The 27817-nt window shown below is 42.8% G+C and overlaps 1 protein-coding gene and 1 long non-coding RNA gene across 3 annotated transcripts; one reads left to right on the forward strand and one right to left on the reverse strand.

The window, feature by feature from the left end:
* The first annotated feature begins 2575 nt into the window (after positions 1-2575).
* LOC119353315 lies at positions 2576-6035 on the forward strand. Of its 2 annotated transcripts, none has more exons than XR_005170389.1 (6): positions 2576-2683; positions 3845-3950; positions 4145-4266; positions 4939-5092; positions 5351-5559; positions 5743-6034. It is a non-coding gene; the product is annotated as an uncharacterized LOC119353315 (long non-coding RNA). The 2 variants fall into 2 exon arrangements; XR_005170390.1 differs by having other exon boundaries at positions 2605-2683; positions 3793-3950; positions 5743-6035.
* A 4524-nt stretch (positions 6036-10559) lies between these two features.
* LOC119353314 (thaumatin-like protein) lies at positions 10560-11316 on the reverse strand. Its single transcript, XM_037619914.1, has one exon. The coding sequence runs from the start codon at positions 11266-11268 to the stop codon at positions 10738-10740; it is 531 nt and encodes a 176-aa protein (XP_037475811.1). The 5' UTR covers positions 11269-11316; the 3' UTR covers positions 10560-10737.
* Positions 11317-27817: the final 16501 nt, after the last annotated feature.

Here is a 27817-nt window from a genome sequence, read left to right on the forward strand (position 1 = left end):
ATGATTATTTTCATAAATATTAATGAGGTAAAATGTGAGTACGCACAATTTTCCTAGATCCACAATCCGTACACTTTCGTATGCCCTATGTTTGAGCATGACTATAGCTTGAGAAGAAAAGTTAGTGCAAGTCTGGAAACTCCGTCATGTGGCAATTGCTTCACTTTACTTTGTTTCAGTTCACAAATATTAATTGGGTAAATACCATTTTATTTTTATAGGTACAAACACAATTAGTGCATGTTAGGGTTACCGATGTGAAAAAAATTGGTCGATCACAAATATTAAAACTTTTTTTGCAGGGTAACAAACATTAAAACTTAATGCATGGTCGGTTAAATTAAATAATTAACAAATGCAGTTTGATTAATACAAAATCAAAAAATGTATAGTGGATTAAAATAAATAACATGATTTTTCCGAGAGTAAATAGCAATAATATGAGTAACAAAATATTAATTTAATTCAAGTATATAATAGATAAATCCAATTGGTTGCTCATGTAATGGTTTGATTCTTTATTGAGGAAAATCATTATTTTTCTTCATAATCTCAAATTGATTTTCCCCGTCTTAATTCTATCAATTGCCCAACAGTAATTCGTTTATCCACCGTTTGCTATTTTTCTCGAGAGAAGCCACTAGTGAAACCTACGCCTGCTAAGGAAGAAATGCCCGTGCGTTGCAATGGGCGAAACAAATCACATGTCACCAAACACATCTGTATCTGCATGCTAGAAGGAATTGTAGTAGGGAAATGTATATTCTTGTAGCCAAATAGATGTATTGATTGATCACCGATGCACTTGCTAGGTTGGTTCCTCCGAACAGCACTGCCTTGCGCACGCCAACATTTGATGTCATGGACCAGATCGACCGGCGATAGATGGTGTCTCTTTCTCGCACATAATTCCTACTCCGCCCTATCTGTATCACCCATGCCTTCAGTAGCACAGCAGGACACCAGCAGAGCAGCAGAAAATGTGATTAACTTCTTTCTTCAGTTGTCTATTTTTCTTTAAAATGTGATTCGACGAGCAGCAGAGCAGGAAAATAGAAGCGACGTGACCAAGTACCATCGCTGAATCACATTTTTATTGGAAGGCACAGGAAGCTATCGCTTAATCCTGTTTTTATTGGAAGGCATTGGAAGCTATCACTGAATCGTGATTTTATTGGAAGGCAGAGGAAGCTTTCTACCATGGGAAGAACATGGTTGCTTAATCCCGTTTTTATTGGAAGGCATCCCAATGAAAGTACATACATACATGATTGATTATCTGCGGTAAGTATGACCCCCTTGATGTGTGTGTTGGAAATTTAGGTGCTAAATAATGGCAGAAATGTCACATGAGCTTGTGGAGTGCATTGGCCAACCCACTGATATTGGTTTACAGTTATTTATGCTCGAATACCAACATGCATATACAGGTCCTCTGAACTGAACCTCTTTTGGGGTATATGGTGGATGAGTTTTATGTTCTGACTTACTGTGATTTGTATGAAGATTTGGTGAAAATTAAATGGTTTCAATGCAAATATAGCAATGTATAAGATGCACTTACTGTGAAAATTAAATTGAATTCAAAGGAACTTGATAGAAGGAAAATTACTCTGTATGTATTTTTCATGTACTATTCTATTCCAGCTGTTGCTAAATTTGGTTTCCTAACCTTATTAGTAGAGGTGAGGATATTAAAATGGTCTTGCAAGGGAAGTTTAGATCATATCTCCAGTGAAGAGAACTTCTCATGTGTAATGTCATCATACCGAGGTCGGCATAGTTTGCCTTATCTTTTCCTTTTACCTCCATTGTTGTATGTGTACATCTCTACACAACAGGGATTTAGATTTCCTCTTGAGAGGTACTTGTGCTTAGAATTAACATTTAGTCACGTAATCACCGTTTGTGCAAAACATTGCTTGTGGAAGATGTTGCATTTTTTTCCAAATTATCACTACACAAGAAATAGGAGCAAGCATATTCTGTGGTAGGAGTTACCGTCCATGGCTGCCGCCACGCGCCGTCACCTCTATAAAAGTATCTGGTTAATTCATATACTATCTGGTTAATTCACATATAGGAGTTATTTTTTTTTTTGAAGGCACATATAGGAGTTATTAATCCATATACTATCTGGTTAATCTACTACCTCTATAAAAGAAAGAAAGAGCGGAGAACCAAATCATCCTAGCCATCGAAACCTCCAATCTGATAGTCTACATCCCTTCAGCCGACTAAACACGTTTTATGCTTTAATTACCCACCATGTCATTGTCTTAATTAATTACCCACCATGCCATTGGGCAACATCGTCCCGAACACGTCGCTGCCCTCTCGCTACCACGCCGTCGGGGCAGTTTGGCCACCGCCCCACACCTCGCCCCCACCTCTTCCCTACGACCTCCGCGCCAGCCACCACCGCCGCGCCGTCCACGCCGTCCGTCGTCCGCACCCGCCCCTTCCACGCCATCTGCCGCCGCGCCGTCCACGCCATCTGCCGCCGCGCCGTCCACGCCGTCCGCACCCGCGTCGTCCACGCGCCGCCGCGCCGTCCACGCCGTCGCGCCGTCCGCACCCGCGTCGCCCGGACCGCCGAGCTGTCCAGCGCCCGCGCCGCCTGGACCGCCGCGCCGTCCACGCGCCGCCAGGACACAGCCCACGCGGGAGCTCCACGCTGCAGGTGCTTTGCCCTCACATTCTTCCTGCTTGCAGTCACAATTTTTGGTAATTGTACGGATGTTCAATACCTTCTAATTTGTTCTGTTGTTTCTGCTGCTGTCAATTCTAGGCTTGTCAGTTCTAGGCTTGCTTCATAGAATGCCACGGTTAAAACAGATGCAAATATATGTATTGCTCGACTTCCAATCCTGCACTTTATCTATGTTGCTTCCTCTGAACTCTGTGGTCGCACATTGCACATGCTGTTCCAACATCTGATTATTGCATATGCTGGTGGAGGGCCACCGTCGCCGTCCGCCGGGGTGGCTCGCCACCGCTGGGGTGTGGTACTGCGCCGTGCCGGACGCCGCTTGCTTTCCTCCCGCCGACCTCCTTTCCTTCGAGATCTCTCCAGAGGTCGTTCTCCTGGCCGACCTAGCTTGTGTGCCTGCCGCCGCTTCACACACAAGCGCTGCACCTTTCTCGTCCCGGCTAGCGTCCCGATTGCCACCTCTTGCCTCTCCATTCTCCCCTACGTCTGGCTGTCCTCCTCCTCCCCTTGCTTCCCTGACGTTGCCTCCAATGTTGGTAAGGTAATGCGTGCCATTTCTAGAATCTGCATGTTTGGACTATTTTTTTATTCATGAATTCTAGATTTTGTTCAATTTTCTGTCTCAACTCTGGAAGTTTGCAGCAGCACTTATTTTATGGACCCAGGTTCAAATTTGGGTTCAATATTGTCAACAGAAGTTGTTTATCTTGACCTGTGCATTTTGTCATTCTTTAACAAAATGTGAGCAGAAGTAATTCATAAGAAGACACTGTATGATCAATAACAGTGATGACCATCAACCTTCTGCAGAATTTGTGATTCGTAGAAGCATGGCAATATTTAGACTCCGTAGAAGTGAAAGACTTTGTATGATCATTAACAACAGTGGCCATCAATTGACATGAACAGGCAGTACTCCAGCAAACTGTTGCATAATTTTAGAAATTCAGAAACTTTAAAAATTCAGCACACACTTGCATAATTCAGAAACTTTTTGACGCAGTACTTTTAGAAATTCAGAAACATGGAGCAAGCAAGAAGCAAAATTTGATAAACTTATGTTTACCTTTCTATTTCAGAACGGTTTAGACATGGTATTGGCTGATGATAAATTCGCTACAATTGTTGCAGTAAGATTCACCCTGTGTCGCAGTGGCTTATAATTGATGAAGCTGATCGCAAACTTGTGCCAAATTTTGAGGAGGACATGAAACAAATATTTAAGTGCCTCCCTCGGGTATTTCATCATCTGGCAATTTCATTTCACATACAAAGTGCAGCCTTTAACTTTCTGCTGAGTTTACTGTATTTTGTTCTAGAATTGTTATGCAGAATAGGCACTTTTCTCTTTATTGTCACCCAGACTCAAAGGGTTAGTGGATCTGTTATTCACTCGATGATTGCTCAATTGTCTCTGCTCCAAATCTGCAGGCTCTCTGCTCGAAATGTCTGCTGAGCATCTTCTTCATTGAGCCAAAATCAATTGCTTGGTGCAGTTTCAGATTGTTCTTACTATCCAATACTAATTTATAAATGGCTACAATCTCAAGAAGGTACACATTTCACTGCTACCAATTTCTGCAGGCCCGTTTTCCTGTGTGAAGTACAATTATTTCTTTTCATGATGTACCTCTCATCTTAAGGTGCAGTGTTAATTAGTTTTTCCCCCCTCCACCTTTTTTCGGGTTTGGGACCAGCATTGGCAGTTTTAGGCCCACCTACCCCTATTAGTAGTGAACCATTTTAAGCACATTTGATTAGATGTAGTTTTAATATTTCGTGGATAATAATTAATATATAAATATCAAAACAGGTTTGATTGCGTTGTACATATGTAATATAACAATGTGAATATTAGCTACTGGTTTGCATTTCATAATAAGCTTTAAGAATGATGGAATTGGAGAGAAATAAACACAGATGAGATTCTGCATGTTGATGCCCGCCATCTCGTATTGTTAGTATACTTTCCCTTTGTCGTGCTTACTAGACACATAATAAAAAATATTCATTAATGATTTGGTGGTTCAGATCATTATACAGTGTACTACAATGCTTTGGTAGTTACGATGAATATATTTATATTGATTATGGTGGCCTCAGATTGAATACAGAGCTATGTTGCCGAGGATTAGAATGCATTATTTCCACAGAAGCAAGATTATTTAATCCTATTCTAAAATATTTTTTAATGCTTATATTTGGATGGGCACGATGTGGTGCAGGTTCCGCCGATTCTAGAAGCACACGGCTGAATGGAATCCAACGGAACCAATGCTACATCAGGGTGCACTGTTCAAGCATTTTGATTGGCCCGGGAGAAATGAGGACACTGCATCAGACAACCTTTTGCTTACTAACCTCTTAAATATTTGAAGTGTAAGTTTCTAACCGTAAAAATGATCTCATAACCTTGCCTGTGACATTGCACCTATGGTATGAGGAGTACGACAAATTTTACAAATAGAACATATATAATTTGTGGTAGCAGAATTACATTTAGTACTGAATATTTGATGCATAGTCCTTATTCCGTATGGAGCGAAGTCTATAACCTTTATATCCAAAGCAGTTTCACTTTGATACTAGGCAATGGGTATGCAAAGCTTTGCCACTTTCTGAAGTGCGTTGAAACAGGAGTTCCAGTTCTTGATTTTTCAAGAAACTGAAGAGGAGCGTTTGAGGAAAGAGGAGAAGTGGGAGGCACAGGAAGCAAAGAATTGGAGAAGGGAGAGGGAAAAGGAGAAGTTTCTCAAGAAGAGTACTAGAAACGCCTTACCAGTAGGCTTTCGTTGCAATGTTTTCATGGATTATTGGATGAGTCTTCCTCTTGATTGTTTTTTCAGGTAAATTCATGATCACGTTGAAAATATGTGATGCATAAATGGAGTTTTGTGTGCAACCTGATTTATTCTGCCTTTTTTAGATTTTTGTTTGGAATTAATATTCAGTACAACCAGTGCCAAAGTATATTGATCAACAGATCAACTTCTAAATCATTCATCATTTTTTAATGCTTTGTATGACAGGTTCAGTAACATGATGACATCCGATTAATATCTTGCTGTTCAGGAGGTTTTGACTATATGAAAAATATTGTTTTCTTGCCAGTGAAGATTAGCATGTTTGTACGGCTACCCTAGAGTAAATTGCCGTATTCAGATCAATTGTTGGATTATGTCATGAACTGCTAAAAGATAGTGATGATCCCTTGAGTCTATTATAAGTACCATTTTAGTTTGATGTCCATTTTATTGATTTGTTTATGATGATAATTGAGAAATAAAGAAGCATTGTGGCATATCAAATATTATCATACATGGAAAATATCCTTTGGAACATGGTGGTAATTACATCTGGTTATGTATTTTATTTTATTTTAAATTCAGAAAAAGTTAAAACGTTTCAAAACTTTTTCCCAACAAACTTGATTTGTCATTTCTGTCGTACAAAACTATTCTGTGACAAAATTTTGACAAATATTCTCTGACAATAGCATGAACAGGATGGTGTATATAGCGACAATTTTTTTTACGTCCACAACAACATGAAAGTCATTTCTTGGGAAAAGAATTTATGTTGGTGCAACGTGAAAAACATTATTATTGGAGATATATCATGTATGAATGAAAAACTATGTAAATATCAACCCGTATTTTGATAATTATTTGATGACAAGTGAGACGTGCGTTGCACGTGCAAGCTTACTAATTCCTGTAAAAATAGATTAAGAGGTTAATTAATTAGTCATCCCTTTGAATAGTAATGCTCACCTTTTGTGATATTTGGATTGGATGGTGAACTTCAGAAACTCACCTCATCTCCCCTTCTTCCTAACGTATACCCCCTTCGCTAGTCTCATGAAGACGAGATCTCTGAAGAATCAAGATAGTACCTGTAGAAAGAAAATAGTTATGTACCAGTAGGAAGCAACCCTATGCATGTCCTCACTCGTTAATAATCTCAGGCCATGATTGCATCAGCATCCAATTGTTTTCGGTCTGCTACATGGATCAATTAGTTTGGAATAATGACCAAAATATCAAACTACTGGATGAGATTGTTTTCAGTCTGCAAGACAGATCATTTTTCTTGAAATAATCACAAAGCTATCAAACTACTAGATGGAATGAACTATAGGGGGTGCTATTCGAATGAAACTATCGGCATGCAGAAGTACAACTTTCAGCAATGGTAATAAATAGAATGACCTAGACGCATGCCAAGCAATGTGAAAATGAATGTTCTTTGCGTAAACATTTCTTCAGCTTTAGCTAGTAACAAATATGTAATTCGCCATATGATATCAATACAGTGGAACATATAAGTACGTTCTTTTCCAAAACATAGCACAAGGAACCAAACCATCCAATTGGTCAGTTCGCATAAAATCAATCCACATACTTGTCATGTAGCAGACATTTTTACCTTTGATAAACTAAGTAATTAACATTCGCAGCTATTGTTATATTTTCTTGTTAGGAAAAGCAATCAAAATTCCCAAAGGCGTTAAGTTGTCACATAGTTGTATGTCTGTGTGTCTTGTCCAGAAGGTTTAAGCAACTGCCAAATGTGGCCTTTAAGCAAGTTGAGATTACTTTTTGCGGAGAATAAATATGATCCCAAAAGAATAATTCCCTATGGCGGCTTGGAAAATAAATGCGCTGCCGAGTAATTAACTTCATAATTATGCACACAAGCCAACCATAATCAAGCACACAAGTCATCTGCATCTTCCCCTAAAAAAATTCATCTACATTAGTACCGTTACACTAACATGTCGCAACAACACGTTATTTCAGCATTATTCCCTTGGAATATGTACAGTGTAGTGATGAATGTGTGGAACAAAAAAGAGAGGTGGCATTATGTTTGGTACCTTGAAGAAGGCCTTGTTCTTGAGCTGGTTGTCCAGTGCTCATGAACTGAAAGAAACAAGAAGACCAGGATGAATAAACAACCAAACGACACACAACTTGCTGATATTATAGGCCCTGCCGATTGATTCGCAGACAAGCAAAACGTCAATCAGACCTCATCGAACTGTACTTGGACGCTGATGGCATGATCGGGGCTAAGGACCATCTTGTCCAGCGTCTCCATGACGGCCCTGCCGACGGCGGACTGCCAGTACAACTCAAACGCCCCTGCCATCCCTACTCTGAACCCTCTCCCTGCTAATCAACATTATCAGAATTCAGAACAACACCAACATTTTCAATTCCAGTCAGACGGACACACCGTCACGCTGGAATCCAAAAAAATCAAGCAGATAATATGCAATGATTTCTCTGTTCTTAATACACTTGTTGCCATGCTTGTGTTGTACAGTCTGTACAACATCTGAAAGTGTTGTATTTTAGCTTTGCATGGTGAACAATGTATGCACGGGGAGTCGGGGATCCTAAAAATTCAATCTAATGACATGGTATAACCATCCAAGTACGCACCCATGCATCATCATGAAGTAGTGGAATAAGAATGAAGTAGTGGAATAAGACACCTGAGAGTTGAAGGGATCAGACTTGCATTGTTGAATTAGCACCACAACCAAGCCAGGTCGTAGGTGTGGGTCACGGTGGTGAAGGTGGACTGAATCCGCCTGGATACAGATTTCCCGTGCATTGCTGGACCATATATTTGTGATCCTTCAACTGTAGTTACACGTGTGTTCAGTAGAGGTAGCATCGCAGTGCTGTATAATCGAAATCAGACCATCTTGGCGATGTACCGTGGAAGGGCACCTTACAAAGTTGTACGTGCTTTCACCATGAACTTGTAGGAGCACCCCATGTTGTTGAGCGTTGTTGAGCGGCCCGCCGGCGTGGTCCTTGCAGAGATCCTTGACGAAGACCTGCCATGCCCAAATCGAAACCATCATCAGCGCAGGCGCAGCCACTTGGATTGACACAGATCAGGGGAGATTCCAACAATTTGTTTATCTATTAACGGACAGAGGGAGGTGGTTCTATTTTTCTTCCAACAATTGGTTGCTGTGAATTGTTGTAAGAGGTGGATCAAGGCTTTTGACACCCAACCATTTGGTCAACTAAAAAAAATATAAAACAGCCATAACTTTTGCATACGACATCGAAAGAAAAGTTTTATATATCACAAAAAACTAGAGGAAAATTGGGACTCAATTTCACCCGGGTTTACCCGGTGAAGTTTTCTCAGATTCTCAAAATTCTAAAAGTAAAAAAAAGTTATTTCAAATCAAAAATAATAATTTTAAAAATTAATTTTATTTAAAAATAAATAAATGATGTAATATTTGGATTCCTCACATTTTTTTGATAATAATGGATGTATTATTTGTCGAATTTCGATTTACAGATTTAAAGGTATTAATTATGTCATATTAAATGAATAAATGGCAAAAAAATGAATAAAATAATATTATTACTTACTTTATTTTCATTGAAATTCAATATTATTAGTACTTATTTTGTTTATTTTAATAATATTATCACGGATTCAAATGATATAGCAGTCCGTTCCACAACCAACAACTTAATTTTCATTTCGCGCGCTGTAGCTTGACTTAGTTGAGGAGGCCGTTTGAAGCTGACGGAGCAGTACCTTTATCTTCTTCTACAAAGTAGCACTAGCGATAAAACGGAGGCATGCAAGCAGAGTTTTTAGGCCCTGTTTGGTTCATAAGTTCTAGGACTTTTTCTAGTCTCAACTAAAAAGTCTCTAGTCCATAAAAAGTCCCTTTCTGTTTGTTTCCAGAGATTAAAAAGTTCCTAGTCCCTTCCTAGAGATTATTAAATGATCATATTCTCCCTAGTATATAGAAGAATAACAATTAAACAACACCATGGGATGGCGGGCCATTGAATGCATGAAGGGGCATTGTTGGAAAAGTCTCAAAAAAGACTCTCCTTGAGAGTCTTCTTCATTTAGTCCCAAATGCCTAGTTTAGTCCCTAAAAAGTCCCTCTCATTTGGTAAAAAAGTCTCTAAGAGAGACTTTTTCTAGTCCCTACACAAATAAGTTCCTGGAAACAAACACCCCCTTACTCGATCGGCCTAACATAGTAATAAGTGATGCATGAAGCAATACGTTGGCAGCTTCGCACCCAACCAGGATACGAATAAATCAATTTACTCTAGCATTGGATAGAAGCCGTCGTCAAGCGTAGGGCAGCATGCATGCGTGCAAAAACGTACGTACGGAAAAATAATTACATATGTAGCATTTTTTTCTATATATGATAATGAAAATACGAACGTAGATTTGATCGAGAACATTTGGCGGCTGATTCAGTCAAGGGACACTTTATAAAAATGGAAACACTTCCAGCGGCCGGTCACACGATATAACGCAAGCGCGAAACTGGTGGGAACTCGGATCGGTGGAGAATCAGATTGCGCGGCGGCAGCGGAGAGCCGATGGCGTGCAGAGCGCGGCGGCGGGGCGGGTGGTATGACATGGCGGCGCGAGAACGCCACCACGTTGTCGGTTGGCAGTTATCGCCGACGGTGGCGGAAACGCTCGGTGTTAGCGAGGCAGGGGGCGCCACCGAAGCTGTGGGCTGGAGGCGAGGGTGCTGCGAAAGATGCGCGGAGGCGTAGCGCCGGGAGTGGGGGGCGAAAAGGCACATGGCCCTTCGCCGGAGGGGTCGCGTACATGCTCACAGTAGCGACATTAACACGCCCCTTGTAAAAAAGAAAAACTAATCAAGGAACATGTATGGAGTAGTGTTTGATAACCATAGAACATACTTCAACCGTTTCAAAATAGACGAGTCAACTTTATACTAAGTTTAGTATAAACTTAGTACAAAGTTGAGTCGTCAAAACGGAGGGAGTATTTAATTTGAGGGCTATGGTATATAAATTAAATTATAAGCTATATATAGTATAAATGGGTACACTGCACGCACGGACAGCCTTATTTTCACGACATCGTCTTATTCATCTTATGTAACAAACTTTATTCTCCACACTCATTGTATGTACGCGTATTTATGCTGGTGGTGGTATCGTCCGCTACTAGCTACGATGATACCTTCTTCCTCATGGGCAGAAGGTAACCTGGTAGCTGTTGTTGTTGCCGTTACAGGCGTGGTTCTTGGTGTCATCGGTCGGGAAGAGGTAGGCGTCGGGGCACTTGTCGGCCTGGCACACCAGGTTGGGCCCGTTGCTGCAGGAGAATGACAACGGCACGTTGAAGCCGTCGATGACAGAGATGTCGTAAAAGTCCTGGCCGTTGCCGATGGTGGACTCGGCCAGGGTCAGCGGCGGCTGCCCGGACAGCGTGCACGTCAGCGCACCGCCGCAGTCGGCAGTCTGGCAGCTCCCGGAGTTGCCGTTGAAGTTGCAGCCCGTGCGGCCCCACACCCTGCCGGAGGGCGTGTTCGCGGGGACGTCGAGGGTCCACGTCTCGCCGGTGTTGAGCTGCCGACCGCCGCCGATCGGGGTGGCCGCCGGCCACACCGTGTAGGGGCAGTTGTTCTTGATGTTGAACGTCGCCGCGTTCGTGCTGGCAGCGAACACGGCAAGGAAGAGGACCATGGAGGCGGCTGCTGCCAGGTGGGACGAAGCCATTTCAAGTTGCTTTGCTTCTGTGTCGTCTACACGTGGTTTGGTAGTAGTGCGGGATGACTGATGTGCTAGGGACGAAGGGGCATGGGTATTTATAGATGGCCGGGACTCCGGGATGGAAGGACAACTGGGATAAAGTCAAGGATGGTGTCCTTGAGTCAATTCGTGTGACTTGGAAATTTCCACGCATTCATCTCTACTACTATAATGCATCAGTTTTGAAATTGGATTTACACTCCACTCTTGTTTCCCGCCAAGTAACACAAACTCACTTCTAGCCGTTGATTTCACCACATATCCCCTTATCCACCCTTCATCAGCCCTTAGCTTCACTGAATCGGACGGCTGCAATCAGTTGGATTCGTCACCACTCCCTTCCCGCGCTGTCTCCCGCGCGCTCGCGCATTCGGAAGCTACTCGCACCTTCCCGATAGCTCCACGGCTCACGACGTTTAGAATAATTTAACTGAAACAGAGCCCTGCGCACGCGCTCTGCTGGAACGGAAAAGACTGCATACCTTCAAGCTTCATCCCGATTTCAAAAGGAAAAAACAAAAACCTTCATCCCGGGCTAGCCCAAGGCTATCATCCTGCCACAACTCCATCCCCGTTGTCTCCCATTGCCTGTATCTCCCCACTCACATCTTGCTAAAATTCCATTTCCATCTGCTTGCAGAGTACCTCAACTCTTTGACGACCTTGCTATTGAGATCGCAGGGCTTGGTTGTTCTGAAGTGTGCCACTCTTGCGCCCCGTCTCCGTTCATTCAGATTCGCGCGTCTTCGTCTCTTCGCTCTCTCCAGCCGCGCCGTACACCGGCAAGCCGCCATGTACAATACACATTCTTTGTGCGGACGGCCAACAGCACGGGAGGAAAGCACAGGTGAGTTGCTCCTTCTCTACATTCCCGTTTTTCTTTTTCTGTTGATGGTTATGAGTTTGGAGAATTCCTTTATGTCAGATTGCTTCCTGTCATTAGGATTAGCTGGTTATACCTTGTTGATTTTCTTGGCTATTTCTTTGCGTGCAAGGTGTTTGCGTTTTTGACTAAGCCAGTGTAAGTTGCAGATTCTGTACGTAGACTACAAAAGCTACTATGTTTTGAGATAAGTGTGTCACGAAAGATGATTTGATTATTTTTCTTGATTTTTTATGACTCTGCTATTTTATTTGGGCCATTTCGTTGTTCACATTTAAAATATTTATTTTGATAGAAATATGATTGACACTCATTACTGACGGACATCAACTGCGATAATGAATTCATATTTTCTGTTTACCCATGAAAAAATGATTGTTGGCTAAAGAACATTCTCTCTCTCTCTCTGTCTCTCTCTCTTTGTCTCTCTCTCTCTCTCTTTCCCCCTCTCTCTCTCTCTCTGCATGCCCTGAAATGTAAATTCCAGTTTAGTACCAATCTTTTCTTGTGTGTGTCTCATTAAGCTGATGATTGTAGATCAATATCGTCACCTAACTGAACAAACCGGTGTTGTACCAACGGATCCTTCTCAACGCAAACGTTACCGTGATCGGGTTAGGTATATGCAGATGACGCCACAACAGAGAGAAGCTTATTTGAAAAGGAATCGTGAGTACAAACGAATCGAGCGAGGTGACAGTGCAATTAGTAAGACTGTGCAACCCGTAAGAGGGGAGACCAATATGAGTACCAATGATAACACACACTTGCCAACTGAATCTTCTACGACGCCAGAAGGTACTTTGTTGTGTGATGATAAGTAAAATAAGCATCTTCATTATACATGATTAGGTGGTGACATTAGTCTGCAATTTGTGTGCCAGGGGAAGAAGTAGCCGTGACTATGTTACAAGAACAAGAAAGCCTTCCATTTTCAGGTTCTATGACACACAGTTCAGGGGTCCATCAAAGTAGGTGTCTGACAAAAAGGAAACGAGGTTGATAAAAATATATTAATTCAGTACTAATACATTTCTGTTTACTAATATTACAGACTAATTTGTTTGTTGTAATGTCAAAAACAGTGACAACAGTCGATAGTTATGATGTGTCTGCATCTGACCAAAGCGTCCTTGTTCAGCCAAACATGTGCCACCCAAAAAAGGGTACTCAGCTGAAGATCAGTCCATCTGGAATTTCTGTATCTCCTATTGCTTCGGAAGGCCAAGCTGTAATTGATGCGCAAAAAAATAACAGTGGATGTAAGCGGCGACACGGCACTAGATGGTATTCCCAATTGGCACCTGAACAAAAAGAAGCATATTTACAAAGAGGCCGTGAGTATAAAAGAAGAAGAAAGTCTCAAGACGCAAGTTGCAGCCATGCACAAGATACATCTGATGGGGCAATCAGTAGTAATTTACAAAATACAGTTGGATATACTCATGTGCAACTACAAGGTCATACCAGCCGTCAACATGAAGATCTCATCTACCTGCCAAAGGATTCTTTTCCTGCCATTCAAGGTAATCTCAGTACCAACTAGCATTTATCTATTATATTGGTCCATATAAAACATTGTGTGACGTATATGATGATTCGACAATCAACAGATAACATTGGGGAAACAGGAGAAATGCTTGGATATAATGATGACCCTGATGAAGAAATTCGTATGTTTAGTGGGCATGGTAAGTATTACTGTACTTAATCGACAATATTACTTTTAAATATGATTTGTATTTCTAATCTAGCCTAATAAAAAATGCAGGTTTTGAATTTCAGTCGTATTTAGAAAATAATAATGCCCAAAGTTGCATTCAGGCAGATCCATATGATCATATATATCAAAATTTACCCACTGATTATCATCTTCTAGGTCCAGTTCCTGACTGTAGGCATTGCAATGCAAAAAGGTTCCAGTATGAGAAACCAACGTTTTGTTGCATGGGTGGAAAAGTTAAAATAGTAACTCCACCAGTCCCTGATGAATTACGTCGACTGTACAGCAGCCAAGATCCAGATGCGAAGCATTTCCGGGATAACATACGTTACTTCAATTCTCACTTCTCCTTTACATCTCTTGGTGTTGTCTTGGATCAACGTTTTTGCAATAACAGATCTGGAGTTTACACATTCCGCGCACAAGGTCAAATTTATCATCGAATTGACCAATTAGTGCCAAAGGATGATGGGCCCAAGCATCTACAACTGTACTTTTATGACACTGATGCAGATTTACAGCAAAGATTTCGTCATTCACCTAACCTTGATAAAGATCTCATCAGAAAATTGTTGGGCATACTCTCATCTAATCCTTATGTTCATATCTTTAGAAGTCTCGGCTCCATTCCAAACCTTTGCGAGTATAGGATTGAGCTCAACACAAATATTGCTTTAGACCAGAGAGTATATAATGCTCCGACAGCATCACAGGTGGCAGCAATTTGGGTCGAGGGAAGCGATCCTCGAGGTCATTTTGATAGAAGTATCATGATTTATGGTGTATCAGACCGTCCACAATATATAAAAGCATATCATGGTTGCTATGATCCACTATCATATCCGTTGTTTTTCCCAAACGGAGAGGTCGGATGGAACTTGGATCTGCCCAGATTAAGTCGACATGCTAGGAAAATAATAGACAATCAAGCAAATGATTTTGATATAGAAGGTAAGTTTCCATCATACATTAATTGGTTACATGCTCAAAGTTTTAGTTTCTAGAACTATTTAATAATCATATATTATTTTGGATTCTGTAGGAATGCTAGAGAATAGTTCTGGTTCTTGCATCTCACCAAGAGAATATTATTGTTTCAAGCTGCAAATTAGACCTGGGAAGTTTAACATCTTACTCTTTGGAAGGCGATTGACTCAACAATATATAGTTGATATGTACATTAAGATTGAATCAATAAGATTGGCATTCTTGTCAAAGCCATCAACTCAGGTTCTCATCAGAGCAGATTTGTATCAAGGATTGGTCGATAGCATTGTTGCCGGTGAAACACGTGGGTGCATGACAGGTAGGCGCATTGTGCTTCCCCCATCATTTATCGGAGGACCAAGAGATATGCGTCGAAGATATCTGGATGCAATGGCTTTGGTCCAACGGTTTGGGAAACCAGACATATTCCTTACAATGACTTGCAACCCACATTGGGAAGAGATAACTAGAGAACTAGCAGAAGGTCAATCACCACAAGACAGGCCGGACTTGGTAGCACGAGTCTTCAAGGCAAAATTGGAGGATTTAAAGGATCTTTTGTTTAAGAAGAAATTCTTTGGTGAAGTTGCTGCACATGTGCACGTAATTGAATTTCAGAAAAGAGGTCTACCACATGCACATTTTTTAATAATTCTGAAATCAAACTACAAGATAACTAATCCGGACCAATATGATGAGATAATATCAGCTGAAATTCCTGATAATGATAAATATCCTATGCTGCATGATTTAGTTATTAAGCACATGATGCACGGCCCATGTGGAGTTCTCAACATAAATAATCCTTGCATGAAAAATGGAAGTTGTCGGTATCATTATCCTCGACATTTCGCAGAGACTACACAACAAGGAGAGGACTCTTATCCAATTTATAGGCGCAGGAATGACGGCCGTCGAGTGCGCATCAGGGGTGCAGTTTTGGATAATAGATGGGTTGTCCCATACAATCCCTATTTACTTATTCGATACAATTGCCATATAAATATTGAAGTTTGCTCTAGCGTCAAGGCTGTGAAATGTTTATTCAAATACATCTACAAAGGTCATGATCGTGCCTCCATTGTCATCGAAGCCGCAGAAGATGATGCAGTTATTAATGAAATTCGTGAGTATAGAGATGCAAGGTTTATTTCACCTCCGGAAGCAATCTGGAGGATTTACTCTTTCAACCTTAGTGAGATGTATCCATCAGTTATACAGCTACAAGTCCATCTGCCAAATATGCACCTTGTTCACTATAAAGATTCAGAAAAATTAGAGGATGTGGTCTGCAAAGGATCGTCTTCGAGAACAATGCTAACTGAATACTTCAGAATGAACTCTATTGATAGTTATGCCAGGAATTTCTTATACAAGGAATTTCCAGAATTTTTTGTATGGAATAATAGTACCAAGAGCTGGAAACGTCGCAAACAGAGAATACAAGTAGGGAGACTTGTCGTTGCACACCCAGCTGAAGGAGAACGCTATTACTTGAGGATATTGCTAAATCATGTGAGAGGGGCTACATCTTTTGAGGATTTACGGACTGTCGATGGTTTTGTTTTTGCCACTTTTAGAGAGGCCGCAGAAAGAAGGGGTCTGATTGAGGCTGATTGTAGTATTTCTGATTGTCTGAGCGAGGCTGCGACATTTGCAATGCCTTCTGCCTTTAGAAGGCTTTTTGCTACAATATTGGTTTTCTGTGAGGTAAAAAATGTCCATGAATTATGGGAAAAGCATTTTGAGGCCATGGCTGATGATTTTCAGCAGGGCAGCGCAACTGATAAAGAATCTATAGAGCAGATGGTACTTAGAGATATTAGTGATATCCTATATTCAATGGGGAAGGACATCAGTTGCTTTGATCTTCCAGAAATGCTAGATGGCACTGAGTTGGCTGGCTCTAATTGTAGAGAAGTAATAGAAGAGATGTCTATTAATATTGATCCAGAGCATCTGGACCTTTATGCAACACTAAATTGTGAGCAAAGACTTGCCTTTGATGAGATAATGCATCACGTCCTACAGAAGAAGAGTAAGGTATTCTTTATTGATGGTCCAGGAGGTACAGGAAATACACATCTCTATAAAGCTTTACTCGCTAAAATGCGTTCCATGGGGCTAATAGCAATTGCAACTGCAACATCTGGAATTGCAGCGTCCATCATGCCGGGCGGTAGGACAGCACATTCAAGATTTAAAATACCAGTAAATATTCATGATGACAGTTTGTGCAGCTTCAGTAAACAGAGTGGGACTGCAGAGTTGCTTCCGAGAGCGTCCTTGATAATTTGGGACGAAGTAGCCATGACAAAACGTCAAGCTGTGGAGGCACTTGATAGATCCTTGCAAGATATTACTGGTGTTCTATCTCCATTTGGAGGAAAGGTCATAGTGTTAGGAGGAGATTTCAGACAAGTTCTCCCTGTAGTGAGGCAAGGCACAAGAGCACAAATTACAGATGCTACACTAAAGAAATCGTATCTTTGGCGGTGTATAAAACAAATAAAACTATGGCGTAATATGAGAGCACAATCTGATCCATGGTTCTCAGATTTTCTGTTAAGAATTGGTGATGGTACAGAAGAATCAATCGGCCAAGATTATGTGCGCCTACCAGATGAAATTGTTGTACCATACATAGATCCAAAACACTCTGTCAGTAAGTTAATTAATGATATCTTTCCTTCACTTGGCCAGAATGGAATATCACCATCTTATATTAGTACTCGCGCCATTCTCTCCACCAAGAATGAATATGTTGATGAACTAAACGAGAAGCTTATTGATCGGTTTCCTGGGGAAGAACAAATCTACTATAGTTTTGATTCAGCAGTGGATGATCCACATAACTACTACCCACCTGAATTTCTAAACTCACTCACACCTAATGGCCTGCCTCCACATGTCCTTCGACTGAAGATTAATTGTCCTGTGATTTTACTTCGCAATCTAGATCCTTTTAACGGATTGTGCAATGGAACAAGACTTATTATCAGAGCATTTCAAGAGAACGCTATTGATGCAGAAATAATTCGCGGGCAACATGCTGGGAAAAGAGTATTCCTTCCACGAATTCCTCTATATCCTTCAGAAGATGATGTACTCCCCTTCAAGTTTAAAAGCAAGCAATTTCCAATTCGACTCAGCTTTGCAATGACAATCAACAAAGCTCAAGGTCAAACTATTCCAAATGTTGGCATGTATCTTCCAGAGCCGGTGTTCTCTCATGGTCAACTCTATGTTGCTTTATCAAGAGGGATGTCAAGACAAACAACAAGAATACTTGCAAAGCCAAATAAGGAAATTGATCCATCGGGAAAAAGCACCAAAAATATCGTCTACAAAGATGTCTTGATGTAATTTACATACAGGTATTGGTGTATTAGTCATTGTTACTTCTAATACTGCAAGTTTCTTTATGTTTACAAGCATAAAAATTACACATGTGCATCCATGCTTGATTCCATGACATTAGAAACATGCAATCTTGTGCGTGTGAATGTAACTTAAGGTGCTACCTGCAAGCATAGAATTGTCTCTGTTCCTCTTGCATTTTTTTGTCCAAGTGCATCCTTGTGGTATAATATTTTTTTCCCTTACAAATGTAATTACTGGGCAGGTTTGCAAAGCACCAAGTCCATGCGGATGCCTATTCTAGAAGAATGTCAAGAGCTGATCATGTCTACAATGGTGCAGTAGCAAATGGTTTTTGAAGGAAATGTCTCTGAAAATTGGGGAATGTCAGCTGTCTAGGGAAATCTGTTTTGCAAAGAAGTTTAGCCTAATCAAAACTGAAACTTTTATGTTGCAATTTGTAAATATGTTGTTACACATTAGAGTATATTTTTTATGCTGTTCTGTAAAATCTGATAAGAAGGACAAAGCTTGAGCTTTGAAGTAGATGATATATGTACAAGTACCAAACACAAAGAGCACATATTTTTCCTCTGTTTTTTCTTTTTGTTTGAAGACAAGTGTGTCAAACTATGAATTTCAGGAAACTCAAAAAAAAAAATCCTTGGGTGTTCCTACATTGATGGTTTGCTATGTTAAAGGCCAACCTCAGGAAGCCGTCTATCCGGTCTTAAAAAGAATATACTCCATCCAATACGAATTAACTGACGCAACCTATATACAATGTAAGTAAGACATTGCATAGAAGTCACGTCAATTAATTCGGATTGGAGCGAGTAACTATTTATTCCCTTTGTCCTATATTAGTTGTTGTTGATACATCCGTTGTAGCGATAACTAAAATATGCGACAGAGGGAGTATTTTACTTATTTTGAGTTGCAAAGTTCACTTGGTGATGTTGGTCTACATTCATAAAGCTACATGGTTTTTGTAATTGACTCTGTCCATTTACTAGTTATCAATCAACAGGGAGACTCGACTCTGTCCATGAGCCACTTCGCAATCGCATAGATTTATCTTTCACACAGATCAGGATCGAAAACACGTACGTACGTGTAGTTCCATGCACCACATATCAAGTTGTTGGAACTTGCAAGAACAACTCTTCCTTCTTCTTCATAATAATACTCCCTCCTTTTCGGTTTATAAGGCTCAATTCAAAAATCTCATCAACCAAGGTAGATGATGAGTGGTGGAATATTTTTTGTAGTTTGCAAAAGGACTCAATTAATGCTCTTGTTTTCCTCACAAAATTATGTTTAGGAATGCATTAATTGCAATGTATGCATGCATAAAGTGCATGCATTAGTCAGTTTTCTCTTAATACTTGCCTGCAATGATTTAATGCACCTTGAAATCTGAACATGTGATGAGGAACAACCAAATTGAGCCTCATAAAATGAAAAAACTAAAATTTTGAGATAAGCCCTATATAAACCAAAAAGAAGGGAGTAACAATGAAGTTACGTCCGCAGCACAACAGGACACCAGCAAAAAGTAAGAGAAATCACAGCTACTACTTTTTTGTCGAAAATATCATACTAGTGAAGAAGTTAGTAGTTAGGCCCGGCAGAAAGAAGGATCCATAGACTAGTAGTTAGGCCCGGCAGCCCCACAGTTTTTGGTTTCCTACATATCGTCCAGATGAATCCTTTTTTCCACAGATTTTTCCATGGACTGACCGCCTACTAGTCTATGGATCTTTCTTCCACAGATTTTTCCATGGAATTTTCTTTTTTCCACAGATCTTAGCACGAGGTGTACTCAACCTGCAACTGTACATATGTGACTGCCCTAGCTTACAAGTTTAACCGAGCTTAAATCTTCGTATATTAACCAGCTTGGCGGCCCTTGCACTAGAACGAGGGCATTAGATGGACCATATTGATTGTAAATGACAAATTCTAACCACCAATGCAACACAGCAACGAAAGCAAAACTTAGACAAGCTAGCAAGCGCTATACAACTCTGCTAGATTTAATTTCCTCGCAATGCGTCAGATTGGCCAGTTGCCGTTTTGAGCATGCTGCCTAACTTTATTCGCTGACCAGTCGTTTGTGAACAATGAACCTTCTTCACTAGTATGATATTTTCGCCAAAAAAGTAGTAGCTGTGATTTCTCTTACTTTTTGTTGGTGTCCTGCTGTGATGGGGACGATAACTTCATTGTTAAAACAAATCAAAATATCTCTTAACTTCCAACAATTGGTTGATGTGCATGTATCCTTCTCCTTCCTTTATTGGCCCGTCTATCTTATTATATCTTTTTGATCCAACCGGATAATTCTCATAAACTCACGGTCATATATAAATTGGTAAAATTTACTCTAAAGAAGCGAGGTGGGACTATGTAAAATTCAGCGAACCCACCAAAATAGCACAAGACAATTCTAGCTTAGTTGGTTGCTGCTGTGGTGAAGTTAGGAGACGCCACGAGTTCTAGTCCCGGCCCCAACATTTTTCGGCCCATCGCAGCAAACACATACAGGAAGTGTCCTGTATAAGCAATGGATTAATACCACCTTGCCAACCCTCAAAGCTTGAGTACGGAAGTTGCGGATGCGTTGCTAAAAAGACATAACGTAGGATCGAGACGAAACTAAGAATATCACCTTGGTTTATTAGTAGGTATGGATATGGATATGGATATGGATATAGATATAGATATAGATTTGAACTGAAAGCGTAAAATCGCGGGAAGAAGCGTATTGTAACGGTGAACCCGACAAAATCAATTCGTGCTTTCCATGCAGAAGAAGAATGCATCATCTACCAAGGACCAGGAAGCAACACTAAATTATGGCATGATATTATTCACTTCTTTTTGTTGCCAATGAACACTAAATTGTTCACTTGCTAATACAAGACTGCAACCACTACATAGCCCTGTATATCCACCAAATACATTAATTAGTTTCCCGTGGACAAAAAATCTTAAACAGTACTTGATGTTTCCACGAAAGGCTTGCCAGGAGTTGTTGTGTGACTGTCAAAAATTGAGCATAATTGATTATGAAGAGATGCTTGATGGTAAAGAATCAAAGTAGATTGCTACCTAGTGAGGAAAATTCTCTCACCTCGTACACATCGCTGTTATCTCTGGCCATCAGCAGCTATCGCCCCAGGTGCAGATGCACTTCCATAATCCATACTGCGGGTGAGGAATCGCAGAATCTACCATCCAGGGCAAGGCCACGATCAAAAAGGATTCACCAGCGAAGCACATGTGGAAAATATGAAACCCTACCCCCGCAAAAAAAAAGAAACCCTAGAATCCGGTGTTGTATTGATCTGATCCAGATGTGGGATATATATAGAGTACAATATGAGAAAGACTTGGAGTAGGGGACAAGTCGTACATGGTTTAAACCAATCCTATCTCTAACTCCTAATCTCTAACTTAAACATAATTATACTTCTAACATTCCCCCTCAGTCGTAGCGGGAGTGAAGCGGACGATTACGACTGAATTTGAAGTCTTGCTCTTTTGTCGTCTTCTCCGCTGCGCCATCATCAACTGCGTCTCTGATGGGTCGGCAGTTAGGGTGGTGACTGCGTCCCCTTCTGGTGCTTTCCTGCCTTCTCCTCTATTCCCTCCCGCAGTCACAGCGGGAGTGTCGTGGACGCAAGTGACGAGGCGGACGCTGTTGACTGGAGTTGTTGCCGATGAGTTGTTGTAGACGTAGCCATTAATGTCGAGGTAGCCGATCATGATGATGTAGCCGTGGTCGAGGTAGTCATGGTCGATGGTGTGGTCGTCGTGGATGATGAAGCCGCACAAAGCCGGAAGCGCAAAAAAATGCGCTATGACGGAGCTGCAGACGTGGACGATGCACCTTGCGGATGTCAGAGGGTGCCGTCGGCGATGAGTCCACCGATTTTGCCAAGACCGGAGGAAGCCCATCGAGCACACATCGGTTTTGCCAGAACCGTGTGGCCGTGTAGGGTCGTCACTGTAGTGACGCCGTGTCGATGCAGTCGTGCCGTCGTGGATGACGCGGAAGATGCCGTCGTCGTGACGCGGCCATTGCCGTCGTCGAGGTCGCGCCTTGCAGAAAAGTCTGTCAGAGAACGCTAGATGTCCATCTTGTGGACAAGGCGGCGGCGGCGGTGTGTTGACGATGATGCTGGCGAAGACCATGTTGATGAAGACCTTGGCGATGAAGTGTCGGCTATGGCGTTGCAACCGCGTGTCGACGATGATGTCGCTTGAAGGCGTCCCTTGCGGCGACAATGTGTCGATACCGTGTCGCGCCGGAGAAGTATGTTGGCTCGGTGTAGTCATACAGTTCGATGTCGTTCGGCTCGGGTCAATGAATATTGATGTAGATCGCTCGGTGTAGACGGCATGGCGGGGCGCGAGTGGTCTGTCTGGTCGATGGAGTTGGCTTGATGTAGACCTCGCCTGCGCGTGTGTCCGAAGTCGATGAAGACAGCTGATGCAATGCTGCATGCCCTCCCGTGATTGATTGCGCCCACGGAGTCGCCGTGCGTCGGGATGATGCAGACACGTGCAGCCGGGCCCTCAGAGTTGCATCGTTGAAGCTAGCCGAATCGATACCAAGCCTGAGGCCTGATATAGCACGTACGTGCTGTTTTTGTGCATGCCATACAAGTGCATGGCTGCATGGGCCGATGGAGGTGCTTGCCGATGTAGTTGTCCACGCTCCCGGCCTCCGAGTTCCCGACTTCTCGATGGATGGGTGCAAGTGCCGGCTCCAAGGGAATCGATCTGCTCCCAGTCCGAGTTGCCGATGCGATCGCTGTGTTGAAGCCGATCGAAAACCGATCGTGTGCGTGGGCCGCCTGTCGCCCGCACATGTCCTCGGCGTCTGGCCGGAGCCAGAGGTCGGTGAAGATCGATTGGTCGTTGTAGTCCTGCGCGATCGAGGCCGACATAGATGGCGTGCTCGTCTTGGCGTTTGGATAGATCTCATATCGTCCGAGCTTCGAGCTAAGCATCAGGAGCCGGAAGTCGAGGCGCTGGGCTGCCGCCCGTCCATGGAGTCATCTGCTGTTGCCAGCAGATCGGATAGCTGGCAGCCGCGCGCCGTGCCGCAGAGTCCGCAACCGCTGCTTAAGCAGAAGGAGGCAGCTGAGCCTGATCATGTTGGTGTCGCCTGCATGCTGGAGTCGATGAACAGCCGCCGTGGATGCCACCGTGAAGAAGCCATGCGTCGGCATCGGCGCAACTGACGTGGAGTTGATTTGGCTGTCGTTAGAGGCACCGATTTCTGCACTAATTCAACGGAAGTTCGAGGGTCTACAGATTTATTTTTGGTAGCTAAAAAGAATTCGATCTAAGAAATCTCGAAAAATTGAAATTGATCTAATCTAAGGAATCAATCTAATGACAATGAACTCGAAAATTGGATCTAAAACTACGAGACCGATCAAATCTTTGACTGGTCGGGTACCGCGCCCCCGAGAAGAGAAGATTAATCTCCCCGGGGGCGGCGCGCTGCGAAAGTGGTAGAGGAATCTAGGATCGGCGTCGTGAGACTAACCGCTCTAATACCATGTGGAAAATATGAAACCCTAAGAAACCCTAGAATCCGGTGTTGTATTGATCTGATCCAGATGTGGGATATATATAGAGTACAATATGAGAAAGACTTGGAGTAGGGGACAAGTCGTACATGGTTTAAACCAATCCTATCTCTAACTCCTAATCTCTAACTTAAACATAATTATACTTCTAACAGCACAGAGGAGGAGAGGCGGCAAGGGATCCAATGGGTAAGCCGGGCGGGGCGGCAGGCCTCGAGATCCTTTGCAATGGATTCACTGCGCGGCCGGGATCCTCGGGTGACGGCCAAGAGCGGCATGGACAGTAGTGGGGGCGGAGGCAAAGGGCGGCACAAGGACGGTGGTGGTGGGGGGCGTAGGTAAAGGGTGGCGTGGGGACGGCGGTGGTGGCGGCGGCAAAGGGCGGCGGCGCGGACAGTGGTGGGGTGGAGGCAAAGGGCGGCGGCGTGGACCCGAACTACTTCTCCCGCGCGCGTCCGCCTCCGGCCGCCGCAGCCGCTTTCATCTCGGCAAGCGAGCGAGGAATTGGGTGGGGTTCTGCGGTCGATGGCGAGAGCAGGGGAGGAGGCAGAGGATTGGTTTGGTTGTTTTGGTTTAATAGAGGGTTTTAGCGGACGAATTAGTACCACCTCATTTATATTACGATTTCGTATATGAACCAAAAGAGAACACCACCAATGTCAACAACCAAGATGTAATAAGAAAAAAAGTTGTTCAATAGTTCGTTAGCATCGCCAACATACTCTGTGATCTGATGCATTTTTTCAAGTTGAAATTTAGAATAGTTTGTTAGCAGCTCGTCCAACTTACTGAACCATGCCTTCAGATCAAACGCCTTCTGTCTTCTAGCTTCATTCTTTCTGGCCTCCTCTTACTCCTCTATCTTGAGCTGGGCCTAACACAAATACAAAGATGGGGAATGGCACGAGGCGGGGTTGGTTTCCTGCATTGACCGCTTGGTATTAGTGTCCGCATCAGCCTACCTACCATTGGTGATATTTCTCCTGACGACTGCGACGAAGCTATCCATCCATCAGCACGAACGGAAACTGATAATCTGAACTTTGTACCAGCTACTCACTGATAAACATGAGATGTCTCATGATAGTGGCATCCAAAAAGAAATCATCCGCCTTCATGCGCAGGAAGTGCAGGACATACCTGCAATTTTCCGCATCATGCTCTAAGGTCCAGTATGGTTTTTAGACTAAAAGGACATGCAACTTTTTTTCATCCAGGAACTGAATTATGCCAAGTCTAGACGTAAATTCTTTACTTCAAGAAGAACCAACATCAAGGGAGTTCAGCGAGGATTCTGTAACATGATTAAAATAGCTAGTAAATATAGTTAGATCAACTAACCTCCGTGGTATCTAGCATGCTGTACTTCAATCGGAGAAGGGCATGATAGACAAATAGTTCAATCGAAAAGGACGAGATAGGAATGCACCCGTCTCTGAGTGATCTATTAAGATTCTGGACCAAGGCTGAGTAGTCTCTACGTCCTCCGCCACCACATCCGTAGTTCCTCAGTCCACCGGCCTTATCACCAAGACCGCTTCTCCAATTTCATCATCCGCGGCAGCGTTGTCAGATGGTATTTTGCTCTCCGCCGTGGTCGCCGCAGGAGGAGTGGTGGGTTGGGCTACCCCACCGAGACATCAGATGGTCATCTCCTTCCGTCGTGCTACCTCTTAAACACTGCGTTGGTTTTTCTCAAAGAGGAAAGGATGATGCAGCAAAGTAGTGTAAGTATTTTCTTCAGTTATTGAGAATCAAGGTATCAATCCCGTAGGAGGCTATGCGCTAGTCCCTCGCACCTGCACAAAACGAATAAATCCTCGCAACCAACGCAAATAGGGGTTGTCAATCCCTATAAGGCCACTTACGAGAGTGAGATCTGATAGATATGATAAAGATAATATTTTTGGTATTTTTATGATAAAGATGCAAAATAAAATAAAGGCAAAGGAAATAATTAGGTAGTAGGAGATCAATATGATAAAGATAGACCCGGGGGCCATAGATTTCACTAGTGGCTTCTCTCGAGAGCATAAGTATTCTACGGTGGATGAACAAATTACTATTGAATAATTGACAGAATTGAGTATAGTTATGAGAATATCTAGGTATGATCATGTATATAGGCATCACGTCCGAGACAAGTAAACCGACTCCTGCCTGCATCTACTACTATTACTCCACTCATCGACCGCTATCCAGCATGCATTTAGAGTATTAAGTTAAAAATAGAGTAACACATTAAGCAAGATGACATGATGTAGAGGGATAGACTCATGCAATATGAAGAAAACCCCATCTTGTTATCCTCGATGGAAACAATACAATACGTGTCTTGCTGCCCCTACTATCACTGGGAAAGGACACCGCAAGATTGAACCCAGAGCTAAGCACTTCTCTCATTGCAAGAAAGATCAATCTAGTAGGCCAAACCAAACTGATAATTCGAAGAGACTTGCAAAGATAACCAATCATACATAAAAGAATTCAGAGAAGGTTCAAATATTATTCATAGATAGACTTGATCATAAACCCACAATTCATCGGTCTCAACAAACACACCGCAAAAAGAAGAATACATCGAATAGTTCTCCACAAAAGAGGGGGAGAACATTGTATTGAGATCCAAAAAGAGAGAAGAAGCCATCTAGCTACTAGCTATGGACCCGTAGGTCTGAGGTAAACTACTCACACTTCATCGGAGAGGCTATGGTGTTGATGTAGAAGCCCTCCGTGATCGATGCCGCCTCCGGCGAAGCTCCGGAACAGGCCCCAAGATGGGATCTCGTGGATACAGAAAGTTACGGCGGTGGAATTAGGGTTTTGGCTCCGTATCTGATCATTTGGGGGTACGTGGATATATATAGGAGGAAGGAGTACGTCGGTGGAGCAACAAGGGGGCCACGAGGGTGGAGGGCGCGCCTGGGGGGTAGGCGCACCCCCCTACCTCGTGGCCTCCTCTTTTCTTTCTTGACATAGGGTCCAAGTCTCCCGGGTCTTGTTCGTTGAGAAAATCACGCTCTCGAAGGTTCCATTCCGTTTGGACTCCGTTTGATATTCCTTTTCTTCGAAACCCTAAAACAGGTAAAAAAACAGCAATTTTGGGCTGGGCCTCCGGTTAATAGGTTAGTCCCAAAAATAATATAAAAGTGGATAATAAAGCCCAATAATGTCCAAAACAATAGATAATATAGTATGGAGCAATCAAAAATTATAGATACGTTGGAGACGTATCACGCCGCGGCCGCCCTCTCGCTTCCTCCCCGACGATACTGCGTCCTTGTTTTCCTCCTCCTCCCCCGCGCCTTTGCCGGCCTGGCGCTTCGTGTGGCTCTCGCCCACGCGCGCCGGACTGGTGGCCGGGTACTACGACGACAACTGGGGATGGGAGAGGAAGGCGAGGTTTGCCGGACCGGAGGGTTTGGGCACGGCGGCGGAGGGAACCCTAGCTTGTCGTCGTCTCGCGTTCTCCTGTAGGGGGGGGGGACGCGTGTCGAACCTTTTTGGAAAAAATCTGTCCAAGCGGGTCCTTATGGGACAGGGAAGCGAAGGCGCTAGCTGAGGCCCATGTGTGCGACGTGATGAGACGTTTCACAGCCGTTTCACGGCAACTGCGGTAATTTCGCTCGATTATCCCAATTTAATACCACCTCGTTTATATTACGATTTTGTCTATACAAAACGTAAAAGCGTATTATGATATGAGAAGAAAGCGTATTGTGACGGTGAACCCGACAAAGTCAATCTGTGCTTTATTATTACTAGCAAAAAGGCCCGTGCGTTGCAACGGCTGAAAATCAATATCAGACGCCCTTGTTATTTCGCAGCTTATCCTCTCCCCGCCCTTGTCCATGATAGTTGTGATGTCTACGTTATCGCAATGTACCCAAATATGATCAATCTCGAGATGATGCGTTGATCCACCACATAACACACTATCTATGTAGGCTA

The sequence above is a fragment of the Triticum dicoccoides genome, chromosome 2A, assembly GCF_002162155.2.
Source record: "Triticum dicoccoides isolate Atlit2015 ecotype Zavitan chromosome 2A, WEW_v2.0, whole genome shotgun sequence".
NCBI classification, from domain to species: Eukaryota; Viridiplantae; Streptophyta; class Magnoliopsida; order Poales; family Poaceae; genus Triticum; species Triticum dicoccoides.